The 18892-nt window shown below is 56.3% G+C and overlaps 1 protein-coding gene across 1 annotated transcript; it reads left to right on the forward strand.

Annotated features, from left to right (window-relative positions):
• The first annotated feature begins 1118 nt into the window (after nucleotides 1–1118).
• CLIC3 (chloride intracellular channel 3) lies at nucleotides 1119–18857 on the forward strand. Its single transcript, XM_084649671.1, has 6 exons — nucleotides 1119–1178; nucleotides 13681–13790; nucleotides 14526–14651; nucleotides 15044–15150; nucleotides 15921–16096; nucleotides 17364–18857. The coding sequence occupies exons 1-6, from the start codon at nucleotides 1143–1145 to the stop codon at nucleotides 17523–17525; spliced, it is 717 nt and encodes a 238-aa protein (XP_084505797.1). The 5' UTR covers nucleotides 1119–1142; the 3' UTR covers nucleotides 17526–18857.
• Nucleotides 18858–18892: the final 35 nt, after the last annotated feature.

An 18892-nucleotide genomic window follows, 5' to 3' on the forward strand; every position in this document is an offset into this window, starting at 1 on the left:
CTCATTCCATCTCCACTGCCACCCTCAGCCCCATCAGCCTCCGCTTGCCCTGCTCCAGGCCCCCTCACGTCTCAGCTCCCCCTGACTCCAGCTGCTGCAGGACACTGCCCCTCAGCTCAGCTCCCAGCATCGCCTGCCCCCACCGTCCTCCAGCTAACCCACCACCCAGCCTCCATCATGTCGGCTCCACGCTGCCCTGTTGCTGCAGCCAGCCTCCCAGATCTGCCCTGTCTCTACCCTGCCCTGCTCCCACCCCTCTGCCCAGTCTCACTGATAAAGGGACATGGACAACATGAGCTCTAGTCACTGAGCCAGGAAAAAGAGCTGACAACAGGTCCAGACCCTGACTGCCCACTCAGCCAGCAGGGGAAACCCACTACGGCCTGATCCTGCAAGCTGCTCTCTTCCGGCAACCGCTGAGCCTAGCCAGAGCCCCACTGACTCCTGGGGTCTCAGGTGGCCATGAGGATCTGCCCACAGAGCAGTAATACACATCACAAATCAGGGGAAAATGGCAATGCCTGTTCTCGAAGAAAGGCCGTTTCTTGCCCTCATGGCTGCAGAGAGAAGCGCAAACACACCCAGCGCCGATTCTCTTCTAAAATCTCGTGATTTTTTTAAAGTCAAACTCATGATTTCGGGAGGCCTGACTCATGCTATTAGAACACTCGGCTCTGCCCAAACAGTTCCCTTCTCCCACACCTAGGCCTCTTCGGTCCCCTCCCTGTTGTGTGCCCTCCCTGGCTGGGAAGCACTTGGGGTTGGAGGGTCTATGAAATACACGACCCATGGTCGGTTGCACAAGTTGGTAGTGAATACGGCAGCTGCGTTGTCCGACGGCTGCTGCGTGATGCGGGCATGGTGTTGCCGTGTGGCCATCGGACACTCGGAAGAGGGTCCCAGGAATTCTCTCCATTGATCTCTCCGGAAATAGCTACCAGGTGCAGTGGGTTAGTTTCTGTGCACCAGAACGGGGAGGAAACCAACCCCCGGCCCAGGGTGCTGCACTCTCCCCAGAGAGGAATGCACTTGGAGGAGCTCAGGAAAAGGCGGGGCAGTGCCTGACGGGGCTGTATAAAGACGGCCTGCCTGAGCGAGTGTACTCAGAGCAACTCCTGCCAGTCCAGAGCAGCCGGCAAAGGATGGCCGAGAGCTCCAAACTCCAGCTCTTTGTCAAGGTGAGGGGTGCAGCTGCCCAGCTCCCATTGGAACTAGGAGCAGGGGCTGGCGAGGGGGATGCTGTAGTAAATGCTGGTTGGATTTGTGCACAGCACATCACTGAACTAGAGAGAGTCACTTGTTACTATCGATTCATACAGTGAAGGGGGGGCTGGGAATGATCTTGGAGCCGAGACCCAGTGTGGGAAAGGTGCAGGCTGGCAGGACAGTCCCGCTGTAACTGCACGAAAATCACCAGGGCACAACACCTGCCATAGGCTTGGCCAGCGCGCCAGAGAGCAGCGTGCCTAGAAAGACTCTGGAGAATATTTTCAGACAGGACTTGGTCACGTGGGAGCTGAAATCCCTGGGTCTTGGGCACGTACAGCCATTCTGAAAGTGGACCAGAGATGCTTTTGAACAGGTCCCCATCGATCTGTCCCGAGCCGGGGTTGGCAATGTAAAGAAAAAGGTCACTTGGGGCTAAAATGAAAACTAAAGTTTTGGCAAATCAAAAAAAAAGAGGGGGGGTCAGGTCAGACCCAAACGGTTGGTTTCGATTTTGAGCATTTTAATGGTTTTAAATTTTTCAAAAACAAAATTTCAAAATAAAGTTATTTTGAATCAAAAAATTGAAACGTTTTGATATTTTGGGGGGGATTTTTTGTGGGTTTGGAGTTTGTTTGTTTTTAAACAAAACAATTTGATGGGATTGACATGAAATATTCTGGTGTCACCAAATCTGCATTTGTTGCTTAAAAAAAGTTTTGATTGAAAAATTTTGACCAGCTCTAGCAATGGGGGTGGGATGGGGGGTGCATCGTGGCTGGCCGTATGCCCCAGTGCAGTGGGGGTGCGGGTGGATATAAGCAGTCCGGAAGGGCATTGGAAGTTAATGGGAATGAGGCTCCGTTCAGCTGGTGTTACCCCTGGTTTCTTGTGTCGGCAGGATTGCAGGACTGCCTTCTTGAATTGAGCAATGTTGGCAGCTAGTCCCAGGGGTCACACTCAGTGTCATGTACTGTCTGCCTAACACAGATGTGCCTCGCCTCCCCCAGATCCTGCATCTCTCCCACCCATGGTACCCCATACACAGCCTGCAAGGTACCACTGCTCCCCCATTCCTCTGTATGTCCCCCCCATCATACCCCAGAAGCACATTCAGCTTGCAGCCGTTGCTGGGGATCATTTCACAGAATCATAGAATATCAGGGTTGGAAGGGACCCCAGAAGGTCATCTAGTCCAACCCCCTGCTCAAAGCAGGACCAATTCCCAGTTAAATCATCCCAGCCAGGGCTTTGTCAAGCCTGACCTTAAAAACCTCTAAGGAAGGAGATTCTACCACCTCCCTAGGTAACGCATTCCAGTGTTTCACCACCCTCTCAGTGAAAAAGTTTTTCCTAATATCCAATCTAAACCTCCCCCACTGCAACTTGAGACCATTACTCCTTGTTCTGTCATCTGCTACCATTGAGAACAGTCTAGAGCCATCCTCTTTGGAACCCCCTTTCAGGTAGTTGAAAGCAGCTATCAAATCCCCCCTCATTCTTCTCTTCTGCAGGCTAAACAATCCCAGCTCCCTCAGCCTCTCCTCATAAGTCATGTGTTCCAGACCCCTAATCATTTTTGTTGCCCTTCGCTGGACTCTCTCCAATTTATCCACATCCTTCTTGTAGTGTGGGGCCCAAAACTGGACACAGTACTCCAGATGAGGCCTCACCAATGTCGAATAGAGGGGAACGATCACGTCCCTCGATCTGCTCGCTATGCCCCTACTTATACAGCCCAAAATGCCATTGGCCTTCTTGGCAACAAGGGCACACTGCTGACTCATATCCAGCTTCTCGTTCACTGTCACCCCTAGGTCCTTTTCCGCAGAACTGCTGCCTAGCCATTCGGTCCCTAGTCTGTAGCAGTGCATTGGGTTCTTCCGTCCTAAGTGCAGGACCCTGCACTTATCCTTATTGAACCTCATCAGATTTCTTTTGGCCCAATCCTCCAATTTGTCTAGGTCCTTCTGTATCCTATCCCTCCCCTCCAGCGTATCTAGCACTCCTCCCAGTTTAGTATCATCCGCAAATTTGCTGAGAGTGCAATCTACACCATCCTCCAGATCATTTATGAAGATATTGAACAAAACCGGCCCCAGGACCGACCCTTGGGGCACTCCACTTGATACCGGCTGCCAACTAGACATGGAGCCATTGATCACTACCCGTTGAGCCCGACAATCTAGCCAGCTTTCTACCCACTTTATAGTGCATTCATCCAGCCCATACTTCCTTAACTTGCTGACAAGAATACTGTGGAAGACCGTGTCAAAAGCTTTGCTAAAGTCAAGAAACAATACATCCACTGCTTTCCCTTCATCCACAGAACCAGTAATCTCATCATAAAAGGCGATTAGATTAGTCAGGCATGACCTTCCCTTGGTGAATCCATGCTGGCTGTTCCTGATCACTTTCCTCTCATGCAAGTGCTTCAGGATTGATTCCTTGAGGACCTGCTCCATGATTTTTCCAGGGACTGAGGTGAGGCTGACTGGCCTGTAGTTCCCAGGATCCTCCTTCTTCCCTTTTTTAAAGATTGGCACTACATTAGCCTTTTTCCAGTCGTCCGGGACTTCCCCGGTTCGCCACGAGTTTTCAAAGATAATGGCCAATGGCTCTGCAATCACAGCCGCCAATTCCTTCAGCACTCTCGGACTGGGAGCAGGTCTGTGCAGGAGCCTGGGGGAGCAGGGGTTGGGGTGTGGGGCAGGGCTGTGTAGAGGGGCACCAGGCCAAGCTGTGGAGAAGTCTGGCATGGGGGAGGGAGAAGTGCCAGTGAGCGAAGGGGGCCGAGGGGCTGGGAAGGGAGACGCACTCGGACAAACTCATCAGCCAGTCCCTCCTGTGCAGCCTCAGAGCACAGAACCCGTCTGCCCTGCTTCTCCCCCCAGCCCCCGCCTTCTCATACGCTGCCCCCTACCAAGCTCTGCTCCCCCTGCCTAGGCCAGCCGCCACTGGGTGTCTCCACAGCTGAGGTTCCATCCGCCCAGCCCAGCCACTCGCTCCCTGGCCCATTGCACCCAATTACCGCAGCTGCCTGCCTTGTGCGCAAGCATTTTCGCAGCACATTGCAGGGGAGGAGGGCGTTCAGCTGCCCAGGGCCTGTTGGTGCCTGTATGGATCACACACACCCTGGGACACTGGCTGCTTCTCAGAGCCAGCAAAACAGCCTCCTTTGCGGAGGAGGGAACTCGAGATCCCCTGGGGGTTGATCCCACCCAGCCCCGTCATGTGCAAAGAAGCCAGCTGACTTCATACACCCCCTTGGCTCAAGACAGCCAGGCTGTAGCAGCAGGCTCCAGGCTCCTGTCCCGGGATACCAGCCTGGCACCCCCTGGTTACTCATGGCTCCCCTGGCCATCCCCCCAGCCCCTGCGCCATCCCCAAGCCCCTCTATCCCGTGGTTCCAAGAGAGCTGCTTTGGTGGCCCCAGGGCACACAGAGGGCATGGGCTCCCCTGGCTTGACCTCTCTGAGACCGGGCCCCTCCTGTATCCGCTCAGCGGGGTTCCGCTGAAGCCTCCTGTGGGCTCATGCAGGGGCACGTTCACCATGGGAAACACTTTTCTGTGCCAGGCCCTTCAGCCCCATACCTGGCATACAGGTCAGGGGGCAGAGATGCTTGTGCCCACGTGCTCCTGGCACAGCCACTGCTCCCATCTGACCCTGTGGGGACTGGAGAGTGCAGAGCTCCTGGCACCCCCCGACTACAAGGCCATAAGTGAAGGGCTCCATGTGGCGCCAGTCTGGGAAGGAGCTGGAGCCCTGTTCAGAAACCGATCCCTGCAGCGATGGAGCTGTACAGAGCTCTGACCTAGGCTGACTCAGGGCTCCCTGCCCTGGAACTGCTGCTGGCTGCCCATGGGTCAGGTTGATGGCCCTAGTCAGCATGGGCAGCGGGCGTTCTAGTGATCAACCTCTTTGCCCCAGCCGCAGAGTCCCACTGAGGGGCTGCCTATGCCCAATGGCTGCTGCCAAGGAGCCGTGTGTCGAGTAGCCCTATGTCGAGTTCCAGTAGCCCTATGTCGAGAGAGCACACATGCCCATCCCTATACCCAGGCCTGCTTGGGGGTGGGGCTGAGGCCCCAGGCCAGCCAGGGTGGAAGCAGGGCCGAGGCAGCACACGCAGCGTGGTGGGGACAGAGCAGGTTGACGCGCCATCCCTCCCGTGTCCTGCCAGTGCTTGGAGTGGCCACAGCACCCCTGGGGAGGGGAACAGGGATCCTGAAGAACCTCCCCCCCCATTTCCCTCCCCCGCTGTCCCCACCCATGTCTCCAGCACACCCTGGAAATCCTGCAGCCCCTGCCCTACTGCCGGTTGATGGGAAGGGGCTGACGAAAGGCTGAGGAGCAGATCACTGGCCCCTTGCCGGGCGTCAGTCAATGACAGCCACGGCTCATCCTGCCAGGAGCCCAGCCCCAGTCTCTGGAGCGGCTGGGTGCGTGTTGCTGTGGCCTGCCTGGGGCAGAATGCCCTGCACCACGGCCCAAGCCTCAGGGGCATTTGCAGGAGCAAAGCAACCGACTGATTTCCTGCTGCCAAGCTGGCTGCAGCAAAAGACAAACCCCTGGTTTCTGGCTGACACCCTGCCAAGATAATGAGAACAACATCCCCAGCCGGTTACCTGGATGGGCGTGGAGAGCAAAGTGCACCCTGCCCAACCCCTTACCTCCGGCAAACCCTCAAGCAAGCAGATGTCCTCTACAGCGCCTTTCATCCAGGAGGCTCCAGACGTGTTTCACAGACTTCATCTATGCAGCCGCCGCTGGGGTGGAACAGTTTGTGGCAATGCTGCGCCGCAGTTTAGGGCAGGACATGAAGAAGAATTCTGCACCCAGTGGTAACTGCCGTGGGGATTTGTGGCTGGCAGACTCCACTTAGCTCTGCTGGAATTTGGGCAATACATGTTTGTTCGTCAGTATTTGTGTCTTTGAGCGTGAAGAGCTGCTGTGTGGATTGCAGTGGAGAGGGGTTGGTGTTTGGATGGGGCAGTAGAATCATCCAGTGATCCTCAAACAAGACTGGAAGTCAGGATCTGGGTCTACTGGTTCTGCTACTGAGCGCTGTGTCACCTTGGGCAAGTCACAGCAGCTGTGTGCCTCAGTTTCCCCATCCATAAAATAGGGACTAGTAATAAACACCTACTTCCCACAGGGTAGTCATGAGTTTTGATTTAATAAGGGGCTATCCATAAATTAGGTAACATTTTTTTGGTGATTTTTTAAGACCCACCCACTCCTGGTAACATTTTGTAACAAACACGCCCACCCCTTAATGTATTATGTGGTTTGTGGCCAGCCCCACAGATGGGTAAAGCACTTTGAGAGCCTCCCATGACAGGCGCTCTAGACGGGTGAGATAGGACATGAATGTGCGTCTTTATGTCCATTATGTAGATCTATAATTTGAGCACTCTTGACTGATGTTTGCACTTGGACTCCTCCTAGACTGGTAGGAGTTGACATCTGGGCCATGTGCCATTCTTAGGTTGGCAATTAGGTTTCAGATTTGACTTGAGGTATTAATACTCTCCAGACAAATGTTTGATTGATTTGCAGATTTGCTAGAGAGGTGTCAATATAAAAGGATAAAATCAATGTACAGAATTCATTCATTTCTACGTTTTATCCTCACACAGGCCCCTCCACTAGGGGAGCAGCCAGCTCCAAAAAGCCCTTGCTCACGCGGATATTTCTCCTTGCCACTTACAGACATGTACAGTATTAATGCCTCATATGAGCCATAACTCACCAGCAACTCATGCAGCATAGACCATGAGCATGGATCACATGCAAGTGCAAACATCTCGTGTAATGGTCCATGAAATATGCTATGGGATCCTTTGGCTAAGCTCAGTGGAGTCTCTCAAAAAGATGCATAAACAGGTGAATCTCGAGCAGGAGTAGAGAGGTTATTTTACCTCTGCTCAGCACTGGTGCGACCATTGCTGGAATCCTGTGTCCAGTTCTGGTGTCCACAATTCAGGAAGGAGCTTGATGAAGAGGGGTCAGAGAAGAGCCACAACAATAATTAAAGGATCAGAAAACCTGCCTTATAGTGAAAGATAGAAGGAGCTCAATCTATTTAGTTAACAAAAGAGAAGGTGAAGAAGTGACTTGATCACAGTCTATAAGTACCTACACAGGGAACAAATATTTAATACTGGGCTTTTCAATCTAACAGAGAAAGGTCTAACCCAAGCCAATGGCTGGACATTGAAGCCAGCAAGATTCGGACTAGAAATAAGGCATACAATTTTAATAGTGAGAGTAATTAACCGTTGGGACAATTTCCCAAGAGTCATGGTGAATTCTCCATCACTGGCAATTTTAAAATCAAGACTGGGTGTTTTTCTAAAAGATTTGCTCCAAGACTTATTTTGGGGCAGGTCTCTGGCCTGTGTTATACCTGGGAGGTCAGACTAAACAATCCCAGTGATCCCTTCTGGCCTTGGAAACTATGACCCTCAATTCAAGAGCTGACGCATTCTCGAGTAGATCACAGGCCTGATTTCAACCCCATTCAACACAGTGGAAACTGCTGGCTCTAACAGCCACTGGATCATATAGCTGGGTCTAGCCTTTGTACTCAAAGACCCAATCAGTTTTGCCCTCTCTAGAGTCTGTGTCTGCAAGAACATGTATTCTGTGCAATGGAGCTTGTTTTTCACTGCTGCTAACTTGGGTGTAACTGTACAGACCAATGTCCGACTCACCAGATGGACCAGACCAGATGTAACCAGCCCACAGCATCCACCCTGTGACTAGAGAGAAGGGCACGTCCGCTTAGAATAAACTTTGTCATGAAACTGTCTGTGCCTTGGGGATTATTGACCTGCCTGCATCACCCACGGCTGTGCCAGGAAATGCCGGCATCTGCTGGCCTGGGGCCTTTCCCGGCCGTGGCAGCTAGCTTGTCTTGGTGGCTGGAAGGATCCACAGGGTCTCTGCTCCAGAGAAGGGTTATTGGAAGCTCCAGCGCACCAGACTGGGGTGTTAGGGGCTCAGCCCCCTCCAACTCTGCAAGCCACTCGTGGTGGGGAGCAAGCTGGAGTCACTGTAGTGCCTTTCCCCGAGATCCTGCACCGCACACTCACAGAACCAGCCCTGCCTTCCCAGACGAGGACAGAGCATGAGGCCCTTGGTCACCAGAGTACGGCCCTGGGACCAGGAGACGGACCAGGCTGGCAGAGGCTAGGCTCTTATTCGCAGTGCTCTGGGGAAATGCATGCCCAACTTCCGAGTCCCTAGACCTCACCTGCTCTGCCATGGGAGCAGCAGGCCACCTCCTTTCACTGCTGCTTCCGTAAGTGGCTGGCAGGGGAAGGCCAAGCTGCCCCAAGGAACAGCACTGCGCAGGGCCGTAGGGCCGGCAGCTTAGAGCAGTGCTCCTCCATGAGCCAGCCCAGGTCTCCTGGGAGCGCGGCTGTAGGCTCAGGGGCAGCTCTGCCCCGCTTGGGGAGAGGAGACAATTCAACCAGGGTCTGATTCATTCCCCTTTGGCCCAGTTCTGTGCACCGCCACAGCGGGGAATTGCACAGAGGTGGGGCAGGATCCAGGCAGGGCCGTGACTCCCGGGCCCCGGCCTGCAGAGGGCACCCGGGCACAGTTCTGTGCCCCAGAGTGAAGCGAGCACTCGGGCCTCCCACAGAACAGGACTTTGCCACTAGTCTGACAGCCCCCGTCTGGGCGAACGTGGGCAGCTGTCACAAGGGGGCTCTCAGGAAAGGCTGACATGGCCGGGGGGGAAGAGGAACAGCAGTGTCACAGAGCTGGGCCTGAGCCAAACCCTGGCCCTTTCTGCATGGCCCTACACCCTGTGAAGGGGCGGTGGGAGGGGACAGACTAGTGAGAGCAGGCAGGGCCATGGGGGTGGGCGTAAGATGGGGCTTGTAGTCAGGGACCTTGGCTGCACCGGTCTTTCTTCTTGTGTCTGACCTTAGCTGGAGGTTGGATTCCACAAGGCTGATTCCACTGGGGCAAGGCTCAGCTCAGCCCGTTGTTGAGGGGACAGTGCATGGGAAGTAGCTTCTAAGAAATCCGCTTCGCTGCAACCAGCTGCGCCCTTCATTCCAGTAACCCACAGTGCCCTGCCCACCCCTAGCAATAGAAGAGGGCAAGGAGCCTGGGTGTATGACACAGCAAGCTGGGCCTTGTGCTTTATGGCAAGGGGACAGGTTCTGATCTGTTACACCGAGGTACGTCCCCTGGGCCCCATTCCCCACCTGTCATCACTTACACTAGTGCAGAAGGGTATAACACACCCACAGTGGGAGCATTTCACACACCCCAGGCACCCCTGTAAACGTTGGCACAAGGCGATGGAGATTTGCGTGGCGCTGCGTGGGGACGGGGTTTGTCATTTCACAGGACAATTCGGGATTTCGGCTTTTTTTGTCCCCGTTGGAAATGGAACGAAGCCAGATCATTTCACTGTGACGTGAAATTCCCCCCAATGTTCATTCTGGGGTCCATTGAAAAGTTTCATTTTGCTAAAATCAAAATGTTTCCTTCCGATTTTGACTTGGCGTTTCTGTTTTGAAGTGGCTTTGCATGGCCATTTCTGAAAAGCTGAAAATGATACAAACGGTTCCATTCCAAAAAGGGGCAAAGGGCTTTTTAAAAGCATCTTCTTGCTAAACAAACCTTGCCTCGAAATGGGCCGGTCGCCACGAAACGTTTCGCTTGCAATAATTCGATATTTTCCAGCGGAAAAACATCTCGTTGGAGTAAAAACTGTAAAAGCTTGTAAAAACTGTAAAAGCTACTCTAGATTTACTGTAACTGAGGTCAAAGTCTAGCCCAGATCCTTAGTAATCCAGCAGCCCCACCCAGCAGGTGGTTTCAGTGCTATAAATCAGAGGCTGCATACCAACGCCCACAATTCAGGTAAAAATCGAAAGGGGAGCTGTGCCAAGACCCTGAGGGGAGCCCGAAGCGCTGTGAAGTGATATTCATCAGGATTGCTCAGGCCTTTCCTTTGATATGTCACTGGGGGCAGACACACTTTGCCGCCGGTCCCTCGCTTTCCTTTCTCTGCCCCACCAGCCAAGACGCAGCCGTTTTGTCCACGGAAGCAGCAGTTGCTTGTGGTCTGTCCTTTTGAGAGCCTTGGGACTGTGTGGAGGGACATTAGCCTTGCTGCTGCCAGTTCAAGTCCAGTTCCAGCTGGTGCAACTGGTCCCTCAAGGTCAGGGGCACAAAACCCACCCACAAATCTAAAGGGATAGCATTGGTTAAACAAAGCCTCCCTTGTACCCTGGGGGATTAACAATACGCCTGGTCATCTTCTTCCTATGGCTGATGAGAGCAACAACCACACTCGGAGGGTTAAGCCAGATAATTGTGTCAGGAGTAGAGGAGTGTATCACCCTGATGCCTCCTTCATTTCCGTGAATCGGGCACTGAGTCATTATATGTTCCAGGGTCTCTTCTGGATGACCACAGTCGCACGCTGCAGAGTTTTGAATTTTCCCTTTGTGCTGCAAGTAGCCGCATTTGCCATGGTTTGTGCAGATGTGGTTTAGGGTTGCTTGTAACCTTCATGGAAGATCAAAGCCAGGGATCTTCTGTGTCAGGTCTTTCACAGGGTATTTGTGATGTCATGTGAACTTCATTTGGCTTTCCAAGCTTCATCGGGCTGAAGTCACATTGTCTAAGATTAAGCACGTGAGTCCAGAAGGGCCTGCATGACTTCAAGAGGTGCTGAGGGAGATTGCTGAGGTCCTGGTGGATGGAGAGACGTTCGCTTTTCTCGATTTGCTGGACTTCCCGGAGGGTTGCGGCATCGTGGCAAATGGGTGGGGGAGCGACATCTGGCAGCACGGGCAGCCAGGGTGCTGGGATCGACTTGAGGGTTCCAGAGGTGCACCACATTGCTGGGTCAGTTGGACATCAACAAGTCGAGTGTGGCTACTTCTGGTGCAAAATACTCGGCTTTGGAGTACACAAGGGCCAACACTGTGATCCATAGCACTGATGCTGATGCTCCCCAGCTTGTGCCTGCCAGTTTCTGGACCAGGTTGACCCTTGTCTTCATCTTAGCAGCTGCCTTCTCCAGGTGATCCTGGAAAGTCAGTGTGCAATCCAGCTTCACTCCAAGACAAGTCAGAGTGGGGTCATGTGGCCATTGGTGCTGAAGAAGGTCATTTCAGGGTGCGCTTAGCATTCCTGTTGTCACGATGGGATGCAGTGACTGCTGGTTTGTGGGCAGTTGGCTTGAGCCTCAATTTCCGGAGATATTCCTTCCTGGTTTTTAGGTCCCATTCAAGGTGCACTCGATGACTTGAAGGTGGCTGCTTGCATTGCCAGGGCAAGGTCAACCGCATATGAAAATTTACATTACTCGGTTGGCAGCATGTTGCTTGTGTAGACATTGGAAGGCATCGGCGCAAGTACTGAGCCTTGTGGCAGCCCGTTGTTGAGGAGCTGGGGCGAGCTGACTTTGTCACCCAAATGGACACGTAGCCGCCTCCCGTTCAGCATCGTCCATAGCAGGCACAGTGTTTTGAGACAAGGGATGACCCTTGCAAGCTTCAGCATCAGGCCTTTCATCCAGACCCTGTCGTAGGCCAATGACAGGTCTGCAAAGGCTGCACCGGTCTTGGTTTTCTTCTGGAATCTGGCCTCGATGTGTGTTACAAGGGCCAAAACTTGGGCGCAGCAACTGCGTTTAGGCCACAATCCCTCTTGTTCTTCGGGGATCACTGACTCGACGAGAAGACTGATTCTCCAGGGGATGATATGTTCCGGGAGTTTGTAGGTCATACACAGGAGTGATATCGGCCTATAGCTTCCCGGGTCATCGGTTGGCTTGCCTGGTTTGAGTATGGCAATTACTATCCCCTCCAGACAGGCTTTTGGGATTCATCCGGATTCCAAGGTTTTGGTGTCATTTCGCCAGCCAATGGAGTCCCTTGGGGCCTAGTTGATGAAGAAATTTGAGTGGGATACCATCTCCACCGGCCTCCTTCCCTTGCTGAATGCAGCTAAACTCTCCTTTATTTTTTATCTGTGCTGCTGGCGGTGGGGGTCTCCTGGAGGGATGGAGGTCATTGCTCGGTGTAGCTAACGATGGATCTCTCCCTTGGTGGTTTTGTCGAGCAGTCCTTTTGTGCTCTCTGCTGGTTTCGGGAAGTATTTTGATCTTTGGGCATGATGGTTGTAGTCACATTGCCAGCGAGCGGAGTGGAAAGTTGCTCATGGTTTGGGGTCGTCATGAGAACAACGGACTTCAAGAATCAAGGGCCAGATCCTTCCCTGGTGCAAATGGGCAGATGTAAATGACTAGACTGGAGCGATGGTGATTTACACCAGCTTCCTGCAGCCTCACCATGTTACACCAGCCAAAGATCTGGGCCCAAAAGTATTTTCTAGCCTTCCTGCTGTTTGTTCCTGTCTCCAATTTCCCTCCGCTCAGCCAGTGCTGGGAGATAGTCGCCTTCCCCCTCGCTGCCGGCCTGTGGCCTTGCTGGCTCTCCTGCGTTAATAGAGAGCAGTTCGTTGGGCCTGAGGAATGCCTGCTCTGCCCTTTGTCTACTCACTTGTGTCATATACTAGTGGTTCACACTCCCCCACAGGTGTGAATCAAGGCACAGGGTGCAAAGCCAGAGAACTGAACCCAGTGGCATTTGGCATCCTCGGCTGCAAAGCATCAGTTCAGTGCCAGAAATTGCCCCTTATCATTGATATTTTAAAATATGGGCCGTGAAGACATGTGAAGACAGTAAAATCCCATGTTTAATACACAAATGTAACCAACTGTTGGGTCTAAAAGTACCAGAAGGGGCCGTTCATAACCAAGCCCAGCTTGCCTCCCTCCACGGCTTGGGGGAGGTTATTTTAGAAATAGGAGAATTTTCTACCTGTTGGGAAAAGGATGAAACTTGGTAGTCAACTATTTTTGCTTTGGGGAGGGGGGATACCTGGAGGGTTCTATTATGGGACTGGCCACTGAGTCATTGTCTCTTCTAGACGGAGTCACTGCCACATAGTGACTCATTTTCCCCATCTGTATAATGGGGGGACTGATACCATCCCAATGGCCACGCCAGAGGAATAGACATTTACATCCCCCAGCACTTTACAAGCTGTGACTGGTTGATGCACCTCTCGGTTCTCCCCAAACCCCCACCCACTGGATCCGGATCAAGGAGTGTCACAAAGAGATGGATCCAAAGAAAAAAATCACAGATCCAGACAGCCTGGTTTTGGGGCACAGGCCCCTCTCTAATCATAACCCCCATTATATAGATGGGAGAAAATAAGGCAAGGAGAGACTCAGCATGAAATCCAACTTGTGCAGTACTGTACCATCAGGGAAAATCCTTCCTGATCTCAGCCAGCCATGGAGGTTGGCCCTGAAGCATGAGCATGGCGCCTCCTGGTGAGCAGTGGCAATGCTGTTCAGGGTCACTGGGATGGCAGCGCTTCCTGGTTTTCAGCTCACTAAGCGTCGTTCTTGTCTCCCAAGGCAAGCGATGATGGGGAGAGCATCGGGCACTGCCCCTTCTGCCAGCGCCTCTTCATGGTTCTGCTGCTCAAGGGGATCCCCTTTACTCTGACCACAGTGGATATGAAGAGGTAAGGACACAGTGGGAACCATGGACTATGGTCAGCATGGCCCCAGGATGCTACCCCACCCACCTGCATGGTTTTCCCATCGAGCCCCCTGCCAGGCCCCCAACTCCCCCTTTCCTCTGGCAGTGCGTCTGCCTGGCTGACTCACACCCAGCGCTGTGGCTGCCAGCTCCCTGACTGTTCCAAACAGCCCCGGCATCCGGGTGGAGGCGCCGCACAGACCACAAGACTGGAGAGCACAAAGAATTGCCGGGGGGGGGCGGGGGGGGCAGGAGGCTCCTGCTGCAATCATCCCCAGCGCGCTCACGGAGCAAAGCCTGGTGGCAGCACTGAGGGGCTGGGAAGGTGGCCCTGGCCGCTGTCTGGTGGGACAACGCTGCAACCCCCACCCTACTACCAGTGCCAAGGGGGGGAGAATCTGTCTGTCAGAGCCCTGAGGGCAGCCGCTTCCCACGGCCAGGGCTCCTCCTAGGCAGCCCCTTCCCACGGCAGAGCCCCGCGCAGTCGGCCAGTTGGAGGGCAATCACCACGCAGGGTGCAGCAGTCGCGGGCGCTCAGCCCTTGGGAGGCCGGGACAGGCAGCGCTGGCCAATAGCCGGCATCGGGGCAGCCTGAAGCCATTGTATCACTGCCCTCTGCAGCCAGGAGGAGGGTGACCGGCACCTGCTGCCCTCTGCCCACGCCAGCCCTGTGGCAATGCCCTGGGGTCACCGAGAGCCTCTGCCCTCTCCCCTGCAGGGCCCCGGATGTGCTGAAGGATTTTGCCCCAGGAGCCCAGCTGCCCGTGCTGCTGTATAATGGGGAGCCCAAAACTGACACCAACAAGATCGAGGAGTTCCTGGAGGAGACCCTGGGCCCCCCAAAGTGAGTGGGGTCAGCCCCTCCCCCGAGAGTTGGGCGTCCCATGTGGGCACAGCAAGAGATTGGCCCCATGGGAGAGGGGCTGGGGGCATCAATCCAGAGCGGGGAGAGGAGCCCCTGCGGTGATGGGAGGCAAGGTGGGCTGGGGACTCGGGGCCAGGCAGGGTGTGAGGGTCAAGGGGGCACAGGTGGGACCAATGGGGGAGGATGTGGGGAAACCATGGATGCGGGAGGGGAATGGAGTGACAGAGGAGATGGAGCAGGATGGAGAGGAGGGGAGGAGGGTCGGTTCTCAGGGCATCGCACTGAGTTCTGGTGCCCAGGGCAGAGGGGCACGGTCTGAGCCCCCAGCCCCACCACAGCCCCCTCTCACTCCCTCCCTTTGCCTCCTGCAGCTTCCCCAGCCTGGTTCCCCGGTACAAGGAGTCCACCACGGCCGGGAACGACATCTTCCACAAGTTCTCCGTGTTCATCAAGAACTCGCTGCCGGCCCAGGACGAGGGTGAGGGACTTGGCTCACCGAGGGACGGGCAGGGTGTGTGTGTGTCCACATGCAGCCACAAGGGGGTAACACTGCGGCCACCACCAAAGCTCTTGGCCTGCTCACCCTCCCCCCCCCCCCCAGTGCTCCCCCACGGCACTGCACGAACTCGCTGCTGCACCCCTTGCTGGGATCCTGGAATCCAGTGGGATCCTGTGAGCAGATGGGACAGGACGGGGCGAGGGGCCACACTCACCCAGCAGCCTCCCCTGACCCCCTTGCAGCTGAGCAAGGCCACGGCCTGGCTCTCCAGTCCAGCCCCCCCTCTGCTGCTGGCCCTTGTCATGGCACGGACTGTGGGGGTGAAGGGCTGGCTCCGGAGGGGCTCTCCATTCCCCCACCAACACCGGTCGATTCTGCCCTGGAGGGGCTCCCCCAAGAGGCCGGAGGGGGTTTATGCCCTGGTGCATCCAACCATCTGCTGCTCTGCCCAGCCCCGATAGAAACCTAGGGGTGGGGAGAGCCGGGGGCCTTACTGCCCTGGTGTGTGTGTGTGTGGAGGGGGGGTTACTCCGGTGCTGCCCCATTCTGGGGGTGACTAGGGAGGCTGGCAGTCCGACGCCACCCCGCAGGAAATGCCACCACCCCCAGCGTGCAAATGCCTCGGGAGCCCCCAGGTTCCTCTCCGCACGGGGGTGAGGGGTGCCCACAGTGCCGCATCACTTGAGGACCCCAGCACCGGCCCAGGGCAGGTGCCCGCTGTACAGCGACTCTCCGCCCTCCACCCGCAGTGCTACAGAAGAACCTGCTGAAGGCCCTCCTGAAGCTGGACAGGTACCTGAGCACCCCCCTGGAGTACGAGCTCGCCCGGGACCCCAGCCTCACCGTCTCCCAGAGGAGGCTCCTGGACGGCGATCAGCTGACACTGGCCGACTGCAGCCTGCTGCCCAAACTTAACATTGTCCATGTGAGTATGGGTGCCCCGGGTGGGACCCCCACAGCCACCGCCAGCTCCCCCACCATCTCCAATCCATACGACCCCCCCCAGCCACTACCCCCTACCCTTGTGGGCCCCCCACAGGCACTGCCAGCTGTACAGATTCTGCCAGCCCCCCACCACCCCACCAACCACCCCCTACCCCTGTGGGCACCCCACAGCCACCACCATGTACGGACACCACCAGCCTGCCTACCAGCCCCCACCCATACAGCCCCCCACCCACCGCCAGCCCACCCACCAGCCCCCACCCATATGGGCCCCCAGCCACCCCACCATCTCCCTCCCATATGGCTCCCCAGCCACTGACAGCCCTCCCCACCAACCTCCACCCGTATGCCCCCCCCATCTACCACCAGCTCCCCCCCATCATCCTCTACCTCTACGGCCTCCCTAGTCACCGCCTACCCACACTCCCCCACTCTTCCCCCTGCGATCTAGAACATCCCCTTCACCCTCCCAATCTGTGATGGCCCACCACCCACCATTCGGCCCCCTGCCCTGTGCACCAGGCCCCACCTTGCCTAAATGAGTTTCTCGGACACGGGAGCGGATCGCAGACCAGAGCCCAGGAGCCAGGCAGCTCTGTCCTCTGGCACAGCGTGCGTTATTCAAGCCTGCAAGGAGTTGCTATGGGGAGGGTGGGTTAGCTGTGGGGTCATGGGGGCTTCCAGGGCCAGGTGGGTTGGATGAGGGGTAGTTCCAAGCTGAGCTGGTTAGCTGTAGGGGCAGGCAAGGTGGGTTAGCTATAGGGCCAGTCCAGAGCTGGGCAGATTAGCTGTGGGGGCAGGCAGAGTAGGTTAGCCAAGGGGGCATGGGGTCAGAGCAGAGCTGGGTGGATTAGCCAGGGGGGCGCGGGGGTCTGTCCCAGGCCAGGCAGGTTAGCTGTGGGGGAAGGCAGGGTGGGTTAGTCTAGGGAGCATTGGGCCAGCCCAACTTTGGGTGGGTTAGCAGTGGGGCCAGGCAGGGTGGGTTAGCCAAGGGGGCGCAGGACTAACCTGGAGCTGGGCAGGTTAGTCAAGGGAGGGGGGCAGCCCAGAGCTGGGCAGGTTAACCGTGGGGCAGGCAAGGGGGGTTAGCCGAGGGGGGGCACAGAGCCAGCCCAGAGCTGAGCAGGTTAGCTGAGGGGAGGTGCAGGGCCTTGTGGGGCAGGTGAGGGGGTGCAGGGCCAGCCTGGGACCGGAGGAGGATTTGTCCATTGGGACACTCTCTCCATTCACCCCACCTCTGTCCCCAGATCGTGTGCAAACACTACCGGCAGCTGGGGATCCCCCAGGAGCTGCGTGGGGTCTGGCGCTACCTGGACAGTGCCGGCGAGGCCAAGGAGTTCAAATACAGCTGCCCCAAGAGCGAGGAGATCGTGCAGGCCTATCGCACTGTGGTGAGGCCGCTCAAGTAGCCAGAGCCCGATGCTGCCTCTGCTCAGCCTGGCGCTGCCCTGCGCCCGCTGCCAGTGCTGGAGAGAGGCCTGGCGCTGCCCTGCCTGGCCCGGTCCTCCTCCATCTCTCTGCCTTGCCGCCCATGAACATCAGACAAGGGTTGAGGGAACTGGAGCCACTGCCCTTCTCACCGCCCCTGGGCTCAGCAGCCTGGGGGCTCGGCCAGCCTGGACTCCTGTGGGGCAGAGGTAGCCGCACCCCCTTCGCCAGTCAGGACTCTGCAGCAGAACACAGGACAGGACCGGACCCCCTGGCTCCTCAAACCCAGTCCCCCTCCCCTTCCTGTACTTATTGGGGGGCGGGGGGGCCTCATTTGGCACCTTTTCCTCCCCTTCCCCCACACAACCCTCGCTGCCAGAGCCTCCTCTTGGCAACTCAGCTAACACTCCCCTTTCAGCTCCTGCTCCACCGTCTGCAGAGAGGGCAGCCGCGGGCTGTGGCCCCAGCCTGTGGAGGGCCACCCAGGGCAGGGCAGATGAGCCCGGGAGAGGTGAGGGGCAGAGAAGAGCAGTGGGGGCTGAGAAAGTTGCATGATCCTCCCCCGCCAGGGGGTGCAGCCGCCCCTAGGCTCAGCCATGCTCTCGGCAGCGATGCTGCTGGAGGGGCCATGTCAGCCCCAGCAGTTTGTGTCCAGCGCGGGCTCGGGTCTGCCCAGCTGCGAAACAGGCCAGGCTGAGGCAGCTCCCCAGAAGCTATCGGGGAGACAGGGGTCGGAGCACCCACAGCAGCAAAGGCAGCCGACGCTCGCCCCAGGAGACGATCGCGTGGGGCTGGGCTGGTGCAGCCGTGGCGGGGAACCCATGTGGCATCACCCAGCCTTTGCAGATCAGCCCAGGATTGCTGTGCAGTGCCCGGGAAGCCCTGTGTGGCTCAGTAGGGCTGCCAGTGCTGGACTAGGGGCTGGCGACTCCTGGCTACCAGCATGCAATCGCCTTTGGCAGTTGCTCAGCCCAGTAGCTGGACCCTCCTTCCCAACCGGGAATGAGTTTGTCTCCCCCACCTGCTAGGGGGGAGGGGGTTACCTGTATTATGTCAGAGCATTTAAAATCAATAAATAGGAAAGCAAGCAGGTGGTGATGTCATGAATTGTCATGAATGCACAGCCTGCTACAGAGATGGGGCAGGGCTCAAGGGCAGATTCTCACCCCCGCCCACCCCAGCTCCACTCTTCCACAGGGGGACGGGATACCCGCAAGGCGCTAGATACATCTCCTGCCTCTACAACAGCCCTGCGGAGAGTCTTCAGACCCCGACCCTTGACAGCGCCTCCCTACAAACGTCCCCTGCGTGCGGAGTGGGATCTTTGCAGGAGAGACAATGAAAGCAG

Source organism: Lepidochelys olivacea (genome assembly GCF_965140295.1).
Source record: "Lepidochelys olivacea isolate rLepOli2 genome assembly, chromosome: 16".
NCBI lineage: Eukaryota > Metazoa > Chordata > Testudines > Cheloniidae > Lepidochelys > Lepidochelys olivacea.